The 24139-nt window shown below is 42.7% G+C and overlaps 1 protein-coding gene across 5 annotated transcripts; it reads right to left on the bottom strand.

The window, feature by feature from the left end:
* Window positions 1-1352: 1352 nt before the first annotated feature.
* arhgef11 (Rho guanine nucleotide exchange factor (GEF) 11) lies at window positions 1353-24061 on the bottom strand. 5 transcript variants are annotated; one of them, XM_035536579.1, is made up of 43 exons: window positions 22493-24061; window positions 21827-21859; window positions 19525-19616; window positions 19014-19112; window positions 18707-18756; window positions 18566-18623; window positions 18151-18347; window positions 17566-17637; window positions 17306-17413; window positions 17172-17220; window positions 17001-17038; window positions 16486-16575; window positions 16214-16282; window positions 15994-16098; window positions 15324-15422; window positions 14936-14978; window positions 14690-14786; window positions 14374-14496; window positions 13648-13671; window positions 13351-13480; window positions 12397-12493; window positions 12200-12229; window positions 11848-11974; window positions 10979-11182; window positions 9871-9918; window positions 9579-9727; window positions 9187-9327; window positions 8756-8832; window positions 8484-8606; window positions 8082-8199; window positions 7752-7930; window positions 7570-7645; window positions 7014-7196; window positions 6770-6851; window positions 6363-6440; window positions 6209-6252; window positions 5949-6122; window positions 5583-5792; window positions 5077-5151; window positions 3942-4246; window positions 3664-3799; window positions 3220-3296; window positions 1353-2956 (listed from the first exon to the last, which is right to left on the bottom strand). In XM_035536579.1, the coding sequence occupies exons 1-42, from the start codon at window positions 22525-22527 to the stop codon at window positions 3238-3240; spliced, it is 4326 nt and encodes a 1441-aa protein (XP_035392472.1). In that variant the 5' UTR covers window positions 22528-24061; the 3' UTR covers window positions 1353-2956; window positions 3220-3237. The 5 variants fall into 5 exon arrangements, with proteins under 5 accessions (XP_035392472.1, XP_035392475.1, XP_035392474.1 ...); XM_035536580.1 differs by lacking the exon at window positions 1353-2956 and adding an exon at window positions 2968-3135; XM_035536582.1 differs by lacking the exon at window positions 5077-5151.
* Window positions 24062-24139: the final 78 nt, after the last annotated feature.

The raw sequence follows: 24139 nt of genomic DNA, 5'->3' as shown, positions 1-24139 counted from the left end.
CTGTCCTGATTCTTCTGGACCTTTCAGCAGCCGTTGACACAGTAAACCACAACATTCTCCTCTCTGTTCTCTCCAGCCTTGGTGTGACTGGCTCTGCATGGAAATGTTTTCAGTCCTATCAGGTAACATGGAAAGGATCCACATCACATCCAATCCATGTAGACTCTCTTCTGGTGTCTCCCAGGGCTCAGTATTAGGCCCTCTTCTCTTTGTATACCTGTTCTCTTGGTGATGTAATATCTTCTCATGGCTTTTCCTACCACTGCTATGCTGATGACACCCAATTATTTATTTATTTCCCACCCTCCGATACGCAGGTCTCCAGACTTATCTCAGCATGCTTGACTGACATTGTGTCATGGATGACAGCCACCACTTGAGGCTCAACCCCAGTAAAGCCGAGCTTATGTACATCGAGAACTCCCTGGTATCACTATCTGAAGCTGCTCGTAGCCTGGGCATAACTTTGGACAACCAGTTGTCATTCTCTAATCATATTTAAAATCTGATCTGGTCTTGCAGATTTCTCCTTTGTAACATACGAAGGATTCGGCCCTTTCTCTCACAGGAAGCTGCCCATATAATTGTGCAGTCTTTTGTAATCTCAAAGCTAAACTACTGCAACTCGCTACTTGCTGGTCTTCCTCTAAGAGCCATCAGCCCTCTACAACTTGTCCATAATGCAGCTGCATCACTGGTCTTCAATCTTCCTAAATTCATGTCACTCCACTGGCAGTATGAAGTAGCTGACCACATCAGATTTAAAATGTTGATGCTTGCATACAAAGCCAAAAATGGACCAGCCACTCTATACATTTTGTCAATTGTCAAAGCCCGGTCCATACCTCGAGTACTTCAAACCTCAAGTCTGGCTCAGCTTGAAATACCATGCTTCAAGTCTCATGGAAGACAAGCATCAAGAGACTATTCTGTCCTGGCTCCCAGATGGTGGAATGAACTGTCCGGACAGCAGAGTCCCTTATAGTCTTCAAACGCAGACTGAAGACTAATCTGTTTATTGATTAGTTTAATGACCACTGACCCTGCTTCTGTTGACTAACTAAAACTCTAGTACTTATTGTATTGTTTATTGCACTGATTGTTGGCTGAGGTAGAGCTTATATTTTTCGCACTTCTAGGCATCAGCATTGATCCCTGTATTTCAACAGTAGAAGTGACAAAGCACTTTTGTAATTAGCTCTGGATAAGAGCATCAGCTAAATGCTGTTAATGTAAAGAAACCTTTATATAAAGGCAGGGATTTCTATGTCTCTGAAAGAAGCATCTAAATACCTTGCACCGTCTTTAAAATGTTAAGATGTTATTGTGTGAATAACATTAAAGATGAAAAATTGTTTTTAAAACTTTTTTATTGTCACAAAAGAGATTTGAACATGGGTTTACATTTTCCTTCTGTGCAGCTAACAATCTCGCCATTTAGAAAGAAAATAATTTACATGTTTTCCCATATCTACAAAAATAAAATCAAAGTAACTAGCACTTTACATAAAATGAAAATATAAAACAAATGGTGCATTGTCTATATTACATGATTGAACAAAACTGAGAACAAAAAATAAAGCATGACATGCAGACAGTAGTTTGTTTGTTTTCCTTTCTTGTGCATTTTACAAAAAGGATGAACATGTGTGGAGATGAAAAAACAATGGAAAGACACATGGGGATAAGATAAAATAAAATAAAAAGTTAAGCTAAATTTTAAAAAGGCCTTAAAAAGAAAGGTGTTTAGGTTAAAGCTAAAAAAAGAGAAGTAGGGTCTACATTTCTCCACCTGAGTTACACAGTAGTTACAAACATTCACCCCAAAATCCAGTTACACCAATGACCCTCAAAACAGTCCCAACACATGGAGTGGGAAAGCCACACAGAATAGAGGGCCATTCTTCCTTCTCCCTTTTACAGGTTAGTTTATAAAAGGGAAATGTGATGGCATAATCTAGCATTAGGCTATTAGCATCCAGATGCAGCTAGATTAAGGTACAACCTGGTCCTTAACACTGATCTTGGACAATTTCATTCTTTTTTGAACCATAACATTAGCCATTATACAACAAAGGCCAAACTGGAGTCAGTGTAAAGGAGCCACTTCTACCAACATCTTAACAGATCAAAGTACAAATCCTTTCATATTTGTCAAAAACCAACCCTGGCATCACTGAGCCATTTCAAGAGGTGAGGGACGAGCTTCACAGTATTTACACTACACAGAATGTGCCTCTTCATAGGTAATGACATGATATCAGACAACAAATATGTTCCTTTTTGTCCCCTGCAATGTTGACAGGAGTCAGTCCAGAACAGGGCTGCACAAATAAGTATACAGTAATGAGTAGTGAAGGTGATGTCTTGCCACAACACAATGGCAATCCCAGTAAGCCCTGCCTTATCCATTGTGCGTAAAAAGAGGCCAAACCTTTATTTTCTATTCTGTAGAACGCTTAAAGAAATAAAATAAACTCCTTCCACACTCTTTATTCTTTGCTCTCGCATAGTGTTACTTTAGAAAATAAAGGATACAACATAGACATATGATGATATTAATGCAACATACTCTGTTGGAGCCCATGTGTCTTGCAGGGGTCCCAGTGCAAAAGAACCTGAATTTGTTTAAGTCACCCATCCACACATTCCATAAGGCAAAGAGAGATGAAGACCACCATCTTGGCTCAAGTTGACATGGGCTCATTATGGGTCCTCGAGCAGAATGGCACCTGTTGGGTTGCCAGTTTGTCACTGATAACGTGAGTGAGTATTAACATACATATATTGGGTAAAGTGCTTGGGGGGGGGGGGTCCCTTCAGTGGGCAGATTCATTTCCTCAGCCATACATTTTCAGTCTCATTTTAGTTCCATTTCTCCATCTTCATTGACTTTTTTTTTTTTTTTTTTTTTTAAACTGTCACCTCAGTTCCCTTGTTCCAACTTTAGCTTTACCTGATAAAAAAAAACAAAAAACACCTCACATATCTGGACTTTCATTTGAATGCTTTTTATTCCAACTCGGTGCACGTGCTGAAGGTTTGTCTGTCCTGTCTCTCTCTTCTCAGTTGCAGACAATACAATGTTTGCAGGTTTCTCCCAGGAGAAAGGCATGCTGGGATTCTAGTAAAGAGCTGCACAGAATGTATGAAATGGCAGGAATGCCACACCCTTAGTGTGTGTGTTCATGTTTCAAATGTGTAAGTAAAACCCTTTACCATGTCTCGTGTAATAAATCAGAATCCTGTAGAATGGATCTCCGGCTGAGCTGGTTCTGTTGGCCCTTCTTCGTTACCTAAACAGGTTGGAAAGATGACCATACAATTGCCACAGTCTGCAGGGGTAGTACACCATAAGCAACATAATTACATCAACTCCAAAATCAATACTAAACATTATTCAAATAAATACACAAAATTCTTAAAGTTAAAATTAGGAATTGCTACAGGTTTGAAGGCCAGTTTTCAGTCTGGCAATAGCAAGACCCAAGATCTGAGGTGATGTTTTAATATTCAACTGTGTGCGCCATTTAAACTCAACCCCAAATTATCCCAGTGATTCCAGACTAGATCTTGTTGTTTGGTACAATCAAAAAGAATTGTGGTACAGCATTAAATAGGTTTAGCCCTAGCATTTATAAATTGCTTCTTTGACACACTTACCATCACTCGACCCAAGATAAATAGATGGTGTCCTGATAATGGAGGAAGACCCATGGATGGTGTCATCTGAACTCTGACTGACAGGTGACTTTTTTCTCACCATTGTGAGCAGTCTACAGTGGTCTGCTTCAATCTCCTATGAAAATGAAAACAAGGAGTTAACCAGGATCTCACAAGTGCACAAAGCCATTCTTTTAAAACATAACATGAAAGTGCTAGCTAGCTGCAATGATAGTGTGTGTGTGTTTGAGAGAGAGTGAGTAATATATCCACTGTACCCTAAGCTGATGCAGCTTTTTCATCAGCCCCTCCATTGTTTGAAAGATTCCATCCACATTTTTTATCATGCGCTGCCGTATGCTTGCTCGTGATTGGCAGGGCCTTGTTTCATGACTCAGCATCTCCAGGTGTGCATGGCCTTTTGGTGACTGGCAAGGCATCTCCTGCCCTTCTTGCTGTGAGGACAATGATGTCACTTTCTGCTTCTGACTGGCAGCCTCTAAAGCACTTGAATCATCTGTGCTGCTCTCTTCTGTTAGTAGGCTCATCTGGTCTTTGGGTAACACTAGATAGAATGTGTTCCCTAGAAACAATAGCCATACCAATGTAAAAAAATATATATATATATTAAAATAAAATTCAGGCACCAATCCAAGTGTAGAGCCAGATGACTATAATCAGAAAATACAATGTGCATATAATGATCATGGGTATCTTCTTATCAAATGAGCTTTAAATAGCCTTGAGAATGTGCATGAAAGGCTATACTATGGACTTGTTATAATACATTTACATTTAGCTGACGCTTTTGTCCAAAGCGACTTACAATTATGACGAGTACAACTTGAGCTATGGAGGGTTAAGGGCCTTGCTCAGGGGCCCAACAGTGGCAACTTGGTGGTGGTGGGGCTTGAACCAGCAATCCTCAAATTACAAGTCAAGTACCTTAAGTATCACTGAGCTACCACTGCCACTGGTGCTACTAATGCATCTCACAATCCACAACCTCTCCCCACCACAAAAGGAGAAGGCCCATCAGTCCCAAGTCCATGGAAAAATTGTTGAAGAAATAAGAGAACATATGAGATCACGCACTGTAAGGATGCCCACCAGAACTTCAGAGCGCTCTGAGTGAAAAGGCCAGTCAGAAGCAGAGCCCAGTCCTCTCCCACTGCAAGCTCCACAGTCACATCAGTGACATGCCCATTCAACAAGACTCTTCACAGATTAAGAATGTAAGATTAAATAGAGTACTGGCTCACATGGTGCGTTTCACGCATGTTTGGAGAGCTTATAGAAGCATCATTTTGCTTATGGCCACTCATTTCGCTCATGTTTCCCTCAAAAGACCAAACCTCTGCTGGGCAAGCTTAAGTGTGTCTGGATGAGTTTTGTTCGGTATATTGATCCCACCTTTTGACTCAGAAGACTGATTGCAGGTGACATCAAACATGTCATCAGGAATAGAAGAAGAGCCCGCACCCATAGCTGCGCACGAAAGACAGGTAAAGTGTGTGTGTGTGTGCGTGCAAGTGCAAGTTTGTGTGTCAAAGGCCAATACATGGACAAGGAATAAGTCCGTGGTAAAATGACATCACGTGGCAAAGATAGTAGATGTGTTAGTGTTCGTGCACACAGAGTCAGAATGTCCATACAAATGCACATGCATGCGTGTGCGCGCACACTCGTTGTAGAACAGAAATAAGGAAAGATGAGGATATTAAAATCACTTCAGCTGAATTAAAAGCTCTGAACACATGCAGAGAAAGGCAGAAAGCCCAATCATCGAGAAAGGAAAAAGTTTATACACTGCATCCATTTTTTTTTTCCTCTGCCCCTTAAACATGCACTTTAAAAGTATAAAAGATACTTACTGAGTTATATTGACCAATTAAAGGCGGTTGCTAATTAGTCCTCACCTTTCCTCACAACCTCTACAGGCGGAGCATCTACTTGATCTTCCACCAACTGTCTGTATGTTTCATCGGAGCTAGGTTCAGCAGTCTCTATTCCTGGTCGATCTCTGAATGGATTCCTTTCATTGGCTGTCTCATTTGTAGGCGTGTCATCAGAATCCTGACTCCACCCATCTTCAAGATCTCCAAGGATCAACAGTCTTAGTGTCTTGACTGGCAAAACACAAAGGGTGCAAAAAAGTTGGTAGATATCTGAGCCTGCTAAAATTCTATTTATAAAAACCACCACCACCACAACCACCACCAGAAATATACTGTTTAACTATCATAGTGCAACAATGACTGTGTAACGGAGTGTAACAATTTTACCATCTTCAAGAGCAGCATCAGCCACTTTAGCTTGTCCTCCCACATAACCCTGCCCACCAGTATGCATGTAGGCTTCTGATTGGTCAGTTGGGATAGTAGGTGTGAGAACATTTTCTTCATCATCACTCTGTGAATCTCTCTCTATAGAACCAGACTCTTCTGTTAGGGAGCCATCTAGGGACCAAAGGCATCAGCCATAAGTACCACGGAGAGCAAATTCTATGACATTGTATACAAACAAAAAACACACATGGGCTTACCTAGACGACCGACATGATTACCATGCAACCGTAGAACCGCAGACCTAGAGGAGATGTCAGGAGTCCAATCATTTTAAGTGCATCTTTGAAATTCTGCCTTCTCTTAACAGCATTACAGCAGCATTAGAAAACTTTAAAAATCCTGAGTACTTACGGAGCTGTTGATCCTTGCTTGGTGGCTTCAATGCCTCCAGAGGCCGAGGAGATGGTCTTTTCTAACAGGTTCTTCCATCTGTGGAAACATCGCTAAAGCCATCAGGTCCCAATTTCTACAACAGCACAATGTTGTTAAAATCATCTGAACATATGGGCATAGTATTCAAAGAAATACTTGCCATGTTTCTGAGCTGATTTTGGGGGAAACTCACATGGTTATCCATTCATGCACAATATCTACTTCACTTAAGGCTTGGTTTCTATACTTCTGGGTGCCTGGTTTGTCATTTAAACCATAAATGGCCTGACACCATAAATGTTATCACAATACAGACACCGCAGTGCTGATTGGTTGACCTTGATGACTAGATGGTGGGTCAGAGAGAGGAAAAAAAACAAACTCACATGTTTTTCTCAGAGGAAGTCCCAGCCACCAGCTCGTATATCTGTCTCTCTGATGTACTGATCACATACAAGGCCTTGTTATCTGATAGAGAAGAGCAGGTTGTCAAACAACGTATTCAAACTAACCCACATGCAATTTCTAACTGGCTTCTTAATTTTTTTTAAATAAAATAAAGACATAGTTATTCCAGACCCATTCATCTATTCTGGCTATTCATAGCTGTAAGAATAACTACAAATATACCTGTAGCCACAGATCTGACAAGAGATGAATCCAAGCGAACAACGGGGCAAAAGGGGGTTTTGAGGTCTGTGTTCCCACCCCCAACCCCACCCAGTGAGCGCGCTGGACATCGCAAGATCAAACGGTCATCTGGACCCCTTTGGAGTAGCACCAACAGGTCTGAGAGAAGCAGAGCATGAATGTCTGTAACACACACACACACACACACACACACACACACACACACACACACACACACACACACACACACACACACACACACAGAGTGAGAATGGATCTGTCAAGTAATCATTTGCAAGAGGAAAAACAAAATGTATGCAAGCTTGCACACAGATCACTGAAAGCATCCATTCACATTAAAAGTCCTTGAAACATGTGCATACACACGTATGAACATACAGGCAGATGCAGGTGCACACACACACACAGTTATTCAGTTATTCAGTGTGTGAGGTAGCAGGGAGCCAAATAACTCCAAGTCAGCATAGCACTATGCTCTCAATAGCTGCATTCCCCAGAGTGAACAGTGAGTTGTTCAGCTGTGATGATCTCTTACCTATAGCTTTATCTTTACTAACTTTCCAAGTCAACGGTCCTTCGTGGATCATTTTCTTAGTGGTCAGGTCCAGATTCTACATAGAAAAAGAATATAGTTAATAATTCATACTCTGGATCAGGTGCTGCAAGACCAGAGAAGCTGTTTGGAAGGGAGATGGTGGATACATAGTAAGGCCGTACCTTGAACTGAGCAGCGACAGGACTGGCCTGCCTCTCCAGAGGGGACAAGTCTAGCCTGCGCTGATAATGGCTGAGCAGTTGCCGGTGCTCTGTCTCCCTGACGACCTCATTGACAGCTCGTAGTATCCCACGGCAGCACACCTGTGCCCTCAGCAATGGCTGCAGGTCTGGAGAACCAGCTGTTGTGGGGGCACATACTAGTGTTAATCCAGGAGAAAGGGTGTGTGGGGGTGTGTGTGTGTGCTTGCCTCCTTGGTAAGCTGGTATGTGTGTGTATACTGAAGTGTTTTCATGGTTCAATACATTGTATGTGAGTGTTTCTATACATGCCTTCTGTGTGTCTGATGATGTTATCCAGCAGCAAGGGGTATTTGGTGAGTCTCTGCATCTCAGACACTAGAAGGTCCTTTAATTGTAGTCGGCGGCAGTGAGGGCTGGCTTCACATTCCTAACACACACACACACACACACACGCACACACACACACACACACGAATGAGCCAAGGACATCCAAGTCCAAATGTGGATTCTGTTGACTGCAACACCAATTTATACCTAAAACAGCATCACTAGAAGTTATGTGCGACAATAAAAGTCAAATATAAAAGACTGGATAGTCTCCAATTCAAAATATGGGTCAACCAATTCACAACCCAGCCCACTAACAAATATGGCAGAAGCTTTAGTGTTTGTAGGTTTGTCCAAAGGCTTTATACCTCTAAAATGTGTTACCTGTATAAGGTGCGCGAAACGCGGGTCTTTGCGTTTATTTTTAATGAGCTCCAGTGCCTGACTCTGCTGACTGCACAGGTGAGACACCTGCTCCTGGAACTCCTCTCCTGCAGCGTCTTCAAACTAACACGCACACACACGAACACATGAGCTACTGACATATCAAGTAAGGCAACAAGTATATCCCACACTACACAGAACAACCCCTTCATTTTATACAGCACCAAAAGATGATGTGAACTAGAAAGGGAGTAACACTAGCCAGCTCTCACTCTAGACACCATGATGTCTCCGATGCCTTGAACTATAGGAGAGTCCCTCAGCCTCTTCATGGACTCACACAGATTCGCTGAAACACAAATACAACACCACAAAACAGAATCTGTTTAAGCGAGCCAGTGTATATGTGGTTTGTTAGAAAGTTGTGTCAGTGGGCAACAGAACTCTACTTGTGTCATGAAGGCCACCGCAGAAACAACATGTACAGCCTCCAATCCATACCTGCTCACAGTAATGGCATGGTGCCGATAGCTGATATTGTTCTGTCATTAAATTCCCAGTTTGGGGGGGGGGGTTTACACTTCTTTAATCTTGATGATGATTTAGACACCAAGTAGGCTTCAGAAATTTAGGTTTGAAAACACACTAAGACAAATGGAGCACATTTGCACGCACACACACACGCGCGCACACAGAGACTGACCATGAAGACTGTAGACCTGGGGCAGGTTGGGGAAGATACAGGAAAGTTCTTCTATGGTCAAAAGGTTCCTCATCTTCTGGAAGAACACCTGATCGAGAACCCTGAGAGTCCGCAGGTGAGATGCTTCCGTTGTGAACAGCTCTGAGGAAGAGGATATAGCAAAGTCACTACAATTTCTTACAAACGTTACACAATTCAGAATTCCACATTTTCATGAGTCAGGATAGAATGACCATATGTGCATAATAAATAGAATACTGTATGTTCAAAAGATTTAGTAGCTATTTAGTTTAAGTTAGATCAGTAAATAATTTTTTTCATTTTACATGTTAACTGTGTACTGGGAGTTGTCTTTTATAGTCAGTTGCTGTGCACCACATTTGCTGTTTTACCATATATGACAGCCTGCCGTTCAATCTCCCGGGAGCTGAGAGAGGCGAGTGTGTGCGGCTCCACTGTCTCCTGCCAGTTCTGACAGTCGACCGTGTCCTCTTCCAAAGGAGGTGCATCAGGCAACAACGCCAGTGGTGTATCGATACTCCTACAGGAAGGGAAGGAGGCATGGGGAAAGAGAGAAAGAAAGACAGAGCTTCAGCAGCAGCTAACTAAGATAAATCAAGGTGATGGATATGGATGTTAATGAACTGAACGGCAGGTGTGCATGTGTGCTCATTAGCATCAGACCTGCGTCTGGAGCGAGGTGTATAAGGTGGTGTTGGATTCTCCAGTGACCTGGAAGAAAAAAGAAACAAAGAAGCAATTTCACATGGCCAAACTACATAAGAACAATAAGCTTAAAGTTGCCAAGATCAACATGTACGTGTGTAGTGAGGGTGCTGTGCTAATATTAATTTAACTGATGTAACTACAGAAAGCACAGTGACAGCTCCTTTGCCACACAAGAGTGCATGTGTGTGCATTGTGCATGTTGGAGAAAGAGGAAGCAGCTGTGTTTCATGAGAGAGAATGCAGCTGCGTTGAGAGAGAGAGCGAGAGAGCAGCTGTGTTTCATATGAGAGAGAGAGAGAGAAAGAGCGAGCAGCTGTGTTTCATATGAGAAAGCAGCTGTGTTTCATATGAGAAAAAGCAGCTGCGTTGAGAGAGAGAGCAAGAGAGCAGCTGTGTTTCATATGAGAGAAAGCAGCTGCGTTGAGAGAGAGAGCGAGAGCAGCTGTGTTTCATATGAGAGAGAAAGCAGCTGTGTTTCATATGAGAGAGAGAGCAGCTGTGTTTCATATGAGAGAGAAAGCAGCTGTGTTTCATATGAGAGAGAGAGAGCAGCTGTGTTTCATATGAGAGAGAGAGAGAGAGCAGCTGTGTTTCATGAGAGAGAGAGAGAGAGAGCAGCTGTGTTTCATATGAGAGAGAGAGCAGCTGTGTTTCATATGAGAGAGAGAGAGAGAGAGCAGCTGTGTTTCATATGAGAGAGAGAGAGAGAGCAGCTGTGTTTCATGAGAGAGAAAGCAGCTGTGTTTCATATGAGAGAGAAAGCAGCTGTGTTTCATATGAGAGAGAGAGAGAGCAGCTGTGTTTCATATGAGAGAGAAAGCAGCTGTGTTTCATATGAGAGAGAAAGCAGCTGTGTTTCATATGAGAGAGAAAGCAGCTGTGTTTCATATGAGAGAGAAAGCAGCTGTGTTTCATATGAGAGAGAGAGAGAGCAGCTGTGTTTCATATGAGAGAGAAAGCAGCTGTGTTTCATATGAGAGAGAGAGAGAGAGAGAGAGAGAGAGAGAGAGAGAGAGAGAGCAGCTGTGTTTCATATGAGAGAGAAAGCAGCTGTGTTTCATGCCTTGCAGAGCTGCTTGAGGCGGAGGAAGAAGCACTGTGATGTAATGGGCGGAGTCCCGTGCTCTCCCTCTCATCACAGTCTTCCATGTCAACATCACTACGGGAACGCGGGACAGTCTCCACCCCTGCTGCACCTCCACGGCGACGTCCCTCCCCCTGCGCCTTCAAAGATTCACTACGAGCCAAACGCACAGACACTGTAGGACTGAAACACAGGAGGAGCAGGAAGAGGAGGGTGACAGGCTTGAGAAGCATTACACAAACATGTTTAGAGCACTTAAGAATTGCATCATCAGGATTCCCTTTTAAGTAACAAATCTATAACTTTGCATCCAATTAAATTATGTAAGACATTTTTAGCTTCTAATTTCCTATATACCCGTAAAATGTATTAATATTAATTAATTAACCATTTGAAAATATTTAATAATTAATAATAGGTTTTTGAATTTTGTTCTTTATATGCAAGACTACACCAATTATAAATCTTTGTATTTTTAACTCAATCTGCAGAGAAATATGCTAGCACAATTACTATAAAAATAAATGCAACAAAACTAAAGTGTGATAGTCATCATAAGTCTGTATACTAGTCATTACTGTAAGACTGGCCTAGGCAAAACTGAGCCAAAACATTTTTAAAAAGCCAAGTTATGTAAATAAGTAGTCACACAAATGAGGGTTTTGTTGTCGTCGCCCCCCCCCAGCACACTGACCAGTCTCAAATGTTTAGATGCTTCATTGAAAACATTGGACATTCTAACAAAAGCATTTGTCATCGAAATACTGCTCAAAATTAATGTCAAATGCAGTTATCAAAAATATAATTGAACACTGCAGACACACACACACACACACACACACACACACCTGTCCATGCTGTCATCTCCGAGGCTGCCAGTTGAGAGTCTCTGTCCCTCTTTCTCTCCCTCCTCACCAACAGAATCTGTATGGTTCTCAAAGTGCTGAATAATGTTCCTCACACTGCCTGAACGCACTGTGTGTGTGTGTGTGTGTGTGTGTGTGTGTGTGTGTGTGTGTGTGTGAGAGTGTGTGTGTGTGTGTGAGTGAGAGAGAGAGAGAGAGAGAGAGAGAGAGAGAGAGAGAGAGGAGGAAAATAAGTACATAATATAAATAAGATGTTCATACACTATAAAGGCATTACAAAGGCGAAAAGAAAATACAAAATAAAAGTTGGGGATGCTGGGGAAGAGGCGGGTACCTTCCGTAGGGGATAACGGGACATGGAACGCTAAAAGAAACAAAACAACATGAGATCAGGGCAGTGCCAACAAGGATGCCAAACCAAACCAAGAGAAATGCAGGCTTTTCAAACATGGGGAATATAAAAAGGGAGATGGGATGAGTACTGAAAAGTACGAGAATGCCAATAGTGCTCGTGTGAGCGTGTGCACTTACTGGACTGGGACACACTCCTGGGCTTGCCAATGTACTTCAGGATTGGATTTCTCTTCTTATCGTCTCCATCCTTCTCCTTCTTCATGCCGCTCAGAGGCTAAAACAAACAAAAACAAAGTATTATGTCAGTAAACAAATCTTTTTTTTTTGGGCAGGGGGGCACAGGCATGAAGAAATCAGGCACAGGCATGAAGAGGGAACACCATACATGAGGGATGCCACTAGTCAGTCATTACCAAAGCACAGAAACAGCACAGCAAAACTGTGGAATAAAGATGAAGAAAAGTGCATTCCCAGCATACAGAATTGCCATTACTATAAAACTAAACATCCTCACCTCTAATTTAAGTAATTTAGTAATTAGCCCTCTTCAAACAACAGTCTTTGGTGCCACACACACACACACACACACACACACACACACACACACACACACACACACACACACACACACACACACGTCTGGATTATTTTTGTATCTCAGTGCAGATGTGTTCATCTTAACAGCAATGCTTTGGCCTGTAGGTCCTCAGCAGGAGATCCACTATGCAATAGTGCACCGTGTTCCCCTTACTAATGTCTGCACATCAGCTGCTGGTGTAGATGACTGGCCATTTAGCTGCTAAGCTCCCCAGCCCAGTGTTAAAGTCAAGATCCAAATTGTGAACAAGTGAAATCGTAAACTCATCTGGCATAGAGCAGACCCACAGTGTTACTGAACAACAAATATCTCGTCAAAAGATGGGAGCAAAACCCAGTGCACCATGATAGAAAGTCAAAACTCTCCTTAACTGCCCAAAGTGAGCATTTCAACTAAACATCAGCTACAACCATTAACGTATACGAACACTGGATTTTCCCCATCAAGAAGACGCTGATTACTGTGGTGTAATAAGGCGAGCAAGGCATGAGGGAGAGTGCAGGAGGTGAGGGGACATGAGAAGGCCACCGTACCTTCTTGGTCTTGGGGAAGAACGCTAGCCACTTCTCCTTCTCTGTGCTCAGGCCTGGGAAAACCTTCGAGTCTCTCAGCTTGATGCCAGTGTGGCGTAGGTACAGGTGCACGGTCGAGGCAAGCAGGGAACTGGGGCACAGACGCCAGCGGCGGACAGAACAGAGCAGAAAAACTCAATAAGCAGAACCACACATAGCCGACCCCAGTACACCCAGCCACAGCGGACCTCAGTACACTCAGAGAGAGAGAGAGAGAGAGAGAGAGAGAGAGATTTACTGAGCAGCAATGCTTCCTACCTTTTCTCCTCTTCGTGCTTTGAGCTGGAAATAAACAAAAGGACAGCAAAGGTTAGCTCCTTCACTTACTTCACGCAAGACACACACACACACACTCGCATAACACAAAATACACAAGAGAGTCTAAATTAGCCTAGACCTCTATAATACAAAGACTTCTCTCAAACTTTTCCTTTAGTGTTTTATTTTAGGCCTTAAGGTTTTCGAACTACATCCTCGGAGCTGGAACTTGAAGGCGTCATGTGACCTGGTGTGCATGTGGCTCTGTAACTGCTCTGCGTGAGCCACAGTGTCTGTGCGCGGGACAGACGTCACGTGACCCAGGTTCTGTGCTGAGGTGTGTCACAGCCATTTCTACAAGTGACCTTTGCAACTCTACAGGGTGTAGTACTTTAACTATGCCACATCATCTGACCAAGATCACTAGAACCTCAATTTACTAGCACCAATGCTGTCTTATTTATTTTTTCTGCATCTGCAAAATGTTTGTTCTTGTTCTCCCTCTTCTCTTCAGTTAACAGGGACCAGAAGTGTCACTGGAACTATTAGACCGAAGGCAATTAAACACATTTTGATATTTGCTGGTTTCTTGTTTCCTCAGGTTGATGACACAAATACACATCTAATATTATACACACAAACAATTTTCAGATTCTGATCCCCATTTCAGAACTGTAATAATCTACAATAGCTCTGTCCTTATAAGATATATGATGGAATGCTTACAGCAGTTCCCACAGTGCAGCGACCTGCCTGTCGACCACCTGCCGTTCTTTCGCAGGGTCTCCATCCAGCTGCTGAAGATCACTCTCCCCAAACAGCGAACCCAGACCCATCAGCTGTTTATTTCTGCATTTAAACACATCCTTTAGAGCACGGTTACTCACAACATGGGACCAAGCCCCACACATTCTATAATTTCTGCTGTAAAATGGCAAGTTTGCAGGTGTTCATAGAACAAGCCTCAAATACATTTCTGTAACACTGTAGCTCCTGACAAGGCTGCACCACTCCAATGTGAATCAGTGCATTAGCTCCTTACCTGTAGTCCTGGATTTGGTCCTGGATCTCTGGCAGCACCTGCTGCTGGAGTTCCGAGAGCGGGCCCCTAATGTCCTCCTGAGCATGGAGGCGGCTCTCTGTGTGGGAGAGCGCTATCCATTAGCACCACACTGCAACCACCAGCCTGTTTTTCTTATATACTGAACCAAGTTCAGGTCTCTTTGGATTTAAGCATTTCATATTTCATGTACGCTCTAAACATATTTCATATCTCACATGATCTTACCGATATCTGACAGATACTCGTCTCTGACTTTAATCTTCAGAGGCTGAAAAAAGAGACAGTTGTGAAGAGATTAGCCAGCAGTGATGTTTTGGTGTGTGTCGTGATGGATACAGGACATGTTCTGTACTTCACACCCCCTGTCTCCAATATGTGCATACAGAGATCAGATGTGATGTTCTGAGCTTTGGATTAGAAACTATGAAACCAGAGTTTTAATTCGAGCACATGTTACTGGACATAACATTATTGAACAAATTTTGCTGCATAAATAGTGCTTTGATTTTGCTGTGCGAGACAGTGTGCGATTGGGGCGATTGCTCTGTGTCTGTGTTTATCTGAATGTGTAGATGCTCCTACTACATGCGAGTGTCAGTTTTGTGCAACTCACAGCGTCTGGGTCCAGGAAGTGGGAGCAGATCTGTGGAGCGAGGGTTCGGGCATCTTTGGGGCTCGAGCCCAGATATGCCTCCACAGACAGATAGAACAGCTACACACACACACACACACACACACACACACACACACACACACACACACACACACACACACACACATGTCTGTAGTCATAAACTACTATTATTATGTACCTCACTCCTTATGGAACATTCTATCTAGACAGGAAATAATTTAATCCCCAACAAATAACATTTGTCAAATTATTTAGACTGAACTCAGATTTCATTTAAAATGACCACCCCAGTATGAAAATAGTCAAGATTTGTCTTATAAACCTGCATAAAACACAGTTAGCAAGTTTCAGCAGGAAATCACCTGATACATCTTCCCAGAATATTAACCATCTTGACCGTCATACCCCTGCTTTTCACTACCGCTTCCTTATTTCGATGTTAATTACAAAAAACTAACCCTGTAAGAGTTCATTTACTATGAGGTAGCCCTACGTATATAATAGCTTTGAAACGCATCATATACTCAAAATAACATTTCCGGTATAGATGAAATGTTTTAACCATCTATGCAGCAAACTAAATTAACCATTCAAAATCACTAACAGATTCTGCATCTTCTTTGTTCAGCTAGAAGGGTCTGACACTAACCAGTGGGTTAGGGTCCAGGAGCTGACTGAATATATATCTCATAAAGACAGCCATGTGTGCTGGACGGCTTTTTAGCAGTTCAATGTCCTGAAATGGGCCATCCATCTGAGTCAAACGGGAGAGAGAGAGCAAGAAAGCCCCAGAGTGATTTCACAGGGTGGTGGCATTAAAAAAAATTAAAAATTAAAAAGTCACTTAACACGTGGCAGGAAGGACTTACTTCATTGATTGTATAGCAATCATCCTCTTCCTCTTCTTCCTCTGGACCAATTATATGTGCTTTGCTTCCCTAGAACCAGAGTTCCAGAGAGCCAAATTAAGGAGGAGGTTGTGTGCTTACTTGTGAATGAAAAATTAGAAGGATGTAGCATCAAATCAATACATGTGTAGCTAAATCTGTAATATCAGAAATTTTAAAAGCAATAGGCAACCTTACAGGATAGAAGCTCAAATTGGAAAAGGAATGAGTGTGTTAGTGTCTGTTCAACTCACCGAGTCGACAGCGTGTGTGTCGGAGCTGTGTCTGTGGTGCCGTGGGGTCCTGAACAATGAGGAAGGAGAGGAGAAAGGGCTCTCGCATGCCTGCAAATGACCACAACACAGTCAACACCTGCAGCTGGGCTGCAGGACTGAAGCATTTGCTGAATAACAACAGTGTATAGCACAGGCTAAACCATGGGTCTTCTACTCCAGTTCTGTACTGCTGCCCTGGGTTCCTACCACCCCCGGTTCCTCCCGCCCCAGGTACTACCACTGCTGTTACCTCCTGCGTTCCCTGCCTCCCAGATAAGGGCTCTGTCCAGCAGGGAAGCACGAGACAGAATTGCAGCTGACAACTCCTCCGTTAAAGCATTCACTTAATGATGGTCTCCCCTCAGGCTAGCATCCATTCACACTCCTCGCTCCGCCCCGGGCCTTGCACACGAGCGCACACATGCACACACCATGGCATAAGATTAATGAGGTCACAGGCTTTTAATAGACATTTTTAAGGCAACAGGACTCACTTCAAACTCCCCTTCGCCTGAGTCTATAGACAATCGACCTGCCAAGGCATAATAATAAAAAAGGAAAATCAGTGCTGATCATAGTTAAGTGATAAAACCAACTTAAATCAAGGTCAACACACTCCCACACTGAAGTAACAAGACTTCCCACTAAATGGAGCAGATATGCACCTTCACCAGCAATCACATAGTTGACCACTGATTCAGAGTGTGTTCCATCCTGTCAAAGACAGAGCCAGACTGTGGTTTAGTATAGAATCACTATGTAAATAAAAAAGAGACCGTTACACTGAAGGGCCTCTTACAAGATCTTGATGAAATTTCACTCGGACTTGGTTAGCCCGTCGTTTGGCACTTTCTATCCTCTCCTCCAAGGAGGGGGAAGGGTTTCGAGACTGCTCTTCCAGTAGGTCCTGCATATTGGACAAAGAGAACATTACTTGTTTGTCATTGGTCAGTAGGTGTGACTGAGCACCTGGGCTGCATCTCCTGAAACTGCTGCAGACTGAAGAATGGCTGAACAACAAAGGGGCTGCTCGGGCTCCCAGGAGTCACCATGGGATACCTGCAGTTCCGCCTCCTCTTGCTCCAGCATCTTTCGGAGGATCTGCGCTGCGTGTTTTTGGACCTCTGGATCCTGAGGAAGAATCAGCACATGAAAGGGAGTTGTCAATCATTGTTTGCACGAAGGCAGCATTTAAATGCAGCTGGCAGCATTGAACAGGCTTGCACCAAAAGCAGTCAAGGCAAAACAGCACAGACTAGAATGGCCCGCAGCATGGGGAGGGCTATACATTCCAAGAACAACCTGCAGCACAAACCATGAAGGGCAGACACAAAGACATGTGACTGTGGAATTCAGATGTGCCTTGGAAATATGAAGTGAATGAAGAGGGGAAAAAAAACACACACACAAATATAGGTACAGTACAGTCATAGGCTGGCCAAAGAGACCACGACTACGTATAGGTTCCCTCATCCCATTGTGTTCCGATGGTACTGTGTACAATAATAAGCACTACGCAAGTGTTTTTTTTCCAGTTGAGTTTCCAGAGTAATCCAACACCAAGCGTATTCAACATTGGATACCTACAGTGAGAGCTGTGCTTTTGTTTTCAGAGGCTTTAATACTTGATGTGTTATGTCACACCTGCAGTGGTTTGGGGCCGGTAATTCTTTGTGTGGGGGTATCAATTCCTGTAGGCGGTAGAGGTGGCGGTGGGGGAGGCGGAGCTTCACCCCCTAATGATGTGCTCTGATTGGACAAGACGTCCGTGAGGGGCTGAAGGGGGACGTAGGCAACTGAAGGAGGTGGGCCCTGCAGCGTCAGTGCCACGTACGTCCCAGCTAGGAACAAGACATCAGGCAGAGAGGGAGACAGTCCAAAGAAAAAAAGAAAGACGGGCAGACAAGGAAAGAGAGAGAAAAAGAAAGTGACAGGCAGATGCATAAGGAGCCATGTTATAAGCCTAAACAGGTTTAGAAAAAGCAGAGGAATCACCAGGACACTGTTCTTAAAATCAAGCAACAGTCCAGGGACTTGAATGAGCACAAAATTCACTCACATTTGATCATCTTCACTACTTCCTGATGTGACATGGACGACACTAGCGAGCCGTTGACCTGGAAAAACAACCGACACGTGAAGTCAGACTGAAACTCAAGAGCAAAAGCACTTTCCTGCAGTGGCATGAGGCAAAAAGTACCTTGATGATGCGATCTCCCTCATGCACCCCAGCCTTCACTGCTGCTCCGCCTGAGAGAACAAACAAAAGCATGAAGACAGAAAGAAAGGAAGAAAGATGGAGGGAGGGAGGAACATAAAGAGCCAACAAGTGAAAGAGAAAAAAGGCAAAGAATAACAACACTGTAGGGACAATGAAGAGAGATATAATTATGCTCTAACCACAACTGTCTATAATAGTTATAGACACTGGGGGATAAAAGAATAATGAATCAGAAAACTAATCAATTCTATTCGAGTTTGTATGTATTCCCGTGTGTGTGAGTTACCTGGACGAACATTCTGCACAAGTTTGATCCTTTCTCCACACACAGTGAAACCAAAGCCCAAGCTGTCCCTCTGCACCACCACGCATCTCTGCACCAGACCTGGAGCCGCAGAGAGAGAGAGAGAGAGAGAGAGAGAGAGAGAGAGGGCGTATATATGCGCGTGTGTGTGGGAAGAGTGACAGGGAGAGAGTGCGTGTGTGTGAGGGAAGAGTGAGAAGGAGAGATAGTGAGTGTGTGTGTGAAGGAAGAGAGAAGGGGGAGAAAGAGAGAAACAGAAAAAAGTGTGGGTCAGAGAAGCGAGAGTGAGAGAAGAAAGGATGAAAGTGTGTGAGAGCAAAACATGGTCCATGTGAAACAGTTGCAAGTCATCACAAAAGGCACGTACTTGGTTAATTTGTTAAAGAGAGTGTACGGACAAAATCTGCTATCCAGATTTCTGCACATGCAGCGCAAGCTCAGAGGGACACAGCTGTGTTCCATAGGCATGTGGTTTTTGGCTGAACTGCTTTACCTGCAGCCTCAGTGGGGAGATCTGCGAGAGGCTCCCTCTGCTGGCCAAGAGAAGTCTTGCGCTCAAAGTCTCCTACTGTAAAGCTGCTCAGCCTAGACAAGGACAGCCATGAATGAAAATCTGGTACAGTGTAATAAAGCCGCTTCAGGGTTGATAAGCTGCCAGAATGAAGGAGGGGGAGAGAGACTGGACTGGGAGGAGGATGCTAAAAGGAAAACAATCAATAAAAAAGAGGGATAATTAAAGAATATAATGAAAAAAATAATTATTTTCAAGGCAAGCTGACGGAGAGACAGAGACATTGCACAATTTTAATGCAGGCATTTTGAAGGTGCAGGGAATAGGAAAAGCTGTATTGTTTGTAATTGTGTATGCCATTTCAATAACAATATTTGTTTCCAAAACACTGGTGTTTTTCCCATGGGCACAGTTTCTTGAGAGACTGGTAGGGATGTGGCTAAATATATTCACATATCTGTCAATTTATATTAAGTAGCTTTCACTATAACGGGTGAGAAAACATGCATATACTGAATCATGCAAATTTTCTTTAATGTTCTAGGTCCAATCAAAGCTGGGTTAAATAAAACATTTGCATTCTAGAAAGATTCATGGAAAAATACAATTGTAGATTATATTGTGCAGAAAATGTTACTTAATGGAAAAGTGCAGTATGGGTAATCACTGCACACAAAGTCCTCTATCTGCTTCAAGTTATGATGGCCATTCACACTCCAGACACATTTTTTCGTAACTCAACAACGACTCCTAAGTTCTTTTAAACTTCTCAGTAAGGAATTCAAATCTGAAAAAGTATGTTCAAGAATAGTTTTGAGATGTCATTCACCATCAGTTGGTTTTGAAAACTTAACTTGTAGAGTAACATACCATGCTGATGAGGCTACAGTGTCAAGTGTGAATGTGTGGAAGCTTGACTTGGGAAAAAAGACAATGAATCGGCCATCAAGTCTACAACAAAAGCATGCCAGCTAACATGAGTATGAATTTAATGCCAAGAGTTTCATTTTGCATGCTGCTTCTTTCACACTTGCAAGGCACAACAAAAGAATGGCAAATATGTGCCAATATAACACTTAATAAGCATTTTGAGTGTGTCCAAAAAACACACTTCCACTACTGTGGAAGAAATGCTTTGTATTCAATAGGAAAGTCTGACCCTGCTCATTCACCCTCTCAGGTCAACTCAGTTAGCTACAAACCAGTGCAGCAAAATTCATCCTCACTTGATGCAATACAGAGCTGGTGGTGAGAAGATCAAATAATACTTTACTGGGCCCAGGTGGGACATTTCTGAGTAAGCAGCAGTACAACATTGGTACTCACCCCAACCTGCCTTTGCACTGTGCAATTCCAGCAGTCTTACACATTGTTTTGCATTTCACACTGTACAAGACGATGCATCTGAAACCTTGACCAAACTCCATGGCAAAGTGCTCCATCAATAGTTGTTCTCAATATCGGACTACATGATAAAGATTTTCTGGAAACTATCATGCTAGATCATTAAGATATTCTGCTTTTGTCACAAAAATGTGACATCAAAAAGGCATTCTATCTGCTGCCACAACTGCACAAAATATTTTTGTGTTCCACATACTTCATGCTCATTTTGCTATACCGCTGTTATTTGTAGTTGGCATGTGAGCTATGGCAGGCTGTTCCCTATCGGTTGTTTTTATACGCGTGTTGCATATATGTGTACTGCGAAATTTTAGAGCAAAATTTCTGACACTGCAACCAGACAGCCTAAAATGATATTCTGGCAGTGTCAGTAAATAGAATGCAGTAGAGCATGACACATTAAAAGTTCAAAGCCCATAGACTTGTGCATTCATAACATCAGACTCACCAGGCAGCAAACAGGCTAAGAGAAGGCATGAACAGTAAATTAAAAAAACAAAGAGGGTACAATTGAGGGTATTATAAAGTGAGAAAGAAAAATTAAAACTATATTCTTGAAATGTGGTGACACCACTTCCAAAACAATATCACTACAAGTGTCCATTATATCTGTGCCTGCCACTATAAGATACTATCCACTTTTTACTTGCTATACACTGAAAGAGTCAAACAGTTTCAAAGCAGAATTGCAGCACAGCTATCAGTACAGGCAAGAAACTCGATGACACCCATACAGGCAAACAGTTTCTGAAAAGATCTTTAGCACAACCAAACCAGTTAGTGCGTCAAAGCTACGCTTAAGTCAAGGGATGGATAGACTGTTGCAGTAAATAGCACATTTAGAATTGCCATTGACCATAAAGCTACAAGTTGTCATTACCTGGACAGATCAGTCGGTTTCTTAACCGCTGTCCTACTGGACAGGAATGAGACGTGGATACACAGGTAAAGTGAGCGCAGGTGATGGAAAAAGATAAAAAGACACAAAAAAAAGAAAGGCAGACTGCAGCAGACAGAATCAGTGATAAAGATTTACAAAGACAGGCACAAATGCAGAAACAGAGGAGTGCAGACACCATGGCCCTCAGCCATGGCCAGTGAACTAGGCAGGGGCATTGGGGGATCGGCAAACAAAGATAGACCTTATCATCATAACTACTGCCTGACTAATCTGCACGTATGATGGTGCAGTCTGCTCACATACAGACAGACTATTGTAACAGAGGCAATTCAAGAACTGCAAACAAGGAAACACAGCACAGCAGATGTGTGTTTGGAAAGGTGGAAAAACCAGTATCATGAGTGAGCGTACCATAACCTTCGGGGGGCAGACACTGGCCTGTTGTACGACAACTTTACATTATGCAAAGGTTTCTGTTACACTAGGCCTAAATTATGAAAATGCCCAAAGATATGCTTGCACCAACAGCAGGTGAAAGAAGGCTGCTTTTGCAGTTACATGGGGGTGTATATAGTTATAATTACATCTCAGTCATGCTCATGGATTTCTGCGTCCTGGTACAAGGCCCCCGGGTCGGTGACATACCTGTCCAGAGTAGATGCTGGAGGCCGGACATTCATGGCTCAGGAACCTCAGCAGCTCTTCCACTAGTGTGTCTAGTGAAATATGTTCAGTGTTGGATCATCTCTTTAGTGTTCGTTTCAGTATCTGTTCATTCAGCTGAAGAACACCTTTTCTGAACGGGTTATCAGACGCAACAATGGTCCTTAAAAAGTCCACATTACCTATTATGATGTAATAAACCGAGGTGTGAGAGCCGCAGCAGTGATCTAAGCCAGTTAGCTAGCTAGCTATGTTCTTGTCCAGACACTTTAATGCCTCATGGCTGGTGCAATGACACAATATTCAACATTTCCTTCTGATTCTACTTTTAATTCTGTGACATTAGCTAAGCAACTATAAAGCTACTCTTGTCCAAAAATGCCAGTGTCGTTAGACGTATCAAAACGTATCAAACATAGCTTTAGCTAGGCTAGCTACTCAGACCTTCTATGAAACAATCACAACTTAGTAAAATCGTAGTTGTTAATCACAGTAAAGTGGTTTTTCTTTTTGTTGTTTAAAAAAGGTTACCTTGTTACCTTGCTAGCTAACCGCTAGCTAGTAACAATGCCATCAAAAGTAGTTCTCCACTGATACAAGATAGCTAAGAGAAGTTTGGCTCGCAATGTGACTGATTGAAAAACAAAAATACATCACAAATAGCGTTACGCAATAATACCTAAAGTGCATACATCAAATACAAACAGTCCCCAATGCAAACCTCTTTTACAAGGCAACTATTTAGCGTCTGCTACTTCTGCAAAACAAACCCAGTCTTGCATGTTAGTGTTAGCTATCCAGCTAGCTAGGCATTGCTCCAGGACAGGTTTTAGTATAGCCAAAATAATTTGATTGCCTGTTAATTTTTTAAAAAGTTGATGTATAGATGTGACGTTTTACTAAACGTGCCCCGATAAAAAGCTAATAAAATAGCTAAGGGCCAGATTCTGTTATATCGTTAGTTAGCTTAGCTCACAATCTGATTCCAGTTTTCCAGTGCAAAATACAATCCTTGCTGTCGCGTAGGAGCCCAAACCAGGCGAAACTCTCTCTCCTGGGCTACGTGTCAACATACAAGCCGACAGCAGGGCCCAAACATCGGGAATTAAACCTTAACAAGCTTGCCTGTCTAGCTAACTCAACCAGCGAGTAGGCTTAGTTAAAATAACAGCTTTAGTCAGCAAGGCTCCGATGAATAACGCAAAAGGGACATTCAACGCCCTGTTAGCAAAGGAAAAAATCCGACTCCAAATCCTCATCAAGTAATGCAATCGCTGGTACAACTCCTGAAAATCTTATAGTCAGAAAGCTTCATTTGATGCTCAGATTGGTCCATTCCTTGGCTGAGATTGCATTATCTAGCTCATCGGCGTCTTCCGTTGTCGAGTTTGAAATCCATATGTTCCAATTCAGTATTTCCAAATATTTCTATATGTCACACAACAGCATTTTAGAAGAAGCATAAACACAATTTTTATTTGGTTACAGGCTATCGAAACCGTACCACCATCATCGTCTGGCGATTGACTAAAGAGGTAAACAGACTCACGGTCGCTCTCTATCCGCTGAAATGACCTGTCTTCACTGTAGATGTTTCTTAACAGCAATTGTGAAAATGTAAACTGGCTG

Source organism: Electrophorus electricus, chromosome 19, assembly GCF_013358815.1.
Source record: "Electrophorus electricus isolate fEleEle1 chromosome 19, fEleEle1.pri, whole genome shotgun sequence".
Taxonomy (NCBI): domain Eukaryota; kingdom Metazoa; phylum Chordata; class Actinopteri; order Gymnotiformes; family Gymnotidae; genus Electrophorus; species Electrophorus electricus.
Note: the sequence above shows the minus strand (reverse complement) of the source record. Positions and strands in the feature narration are given on the sequence as shown.

Bases quoted from the DNA above. Each gene is read 5' to 3' on its own strand.
- arhgef11 (XM_035536579.1), bottom strand. From the start codon at position 22,527: ATGAATGTCCGGCCTCCAGCATCTACTCTGGACAG. The intron at 6,123-6,208 runs GTAAGCCCATGT...TTTGGTCCCTAG, and splicing joins TAATCATGTCGGTCGTCTAG to ATGGCTCCCTAACAGAAGAG. The intron at 4,247-5,076 runs GTGGGATCAATA...TATTGTTTCTAG, and splicing joins TCAGTCTTCTGAGTCAAAAG to GGAACACATTCTATCTAGTG.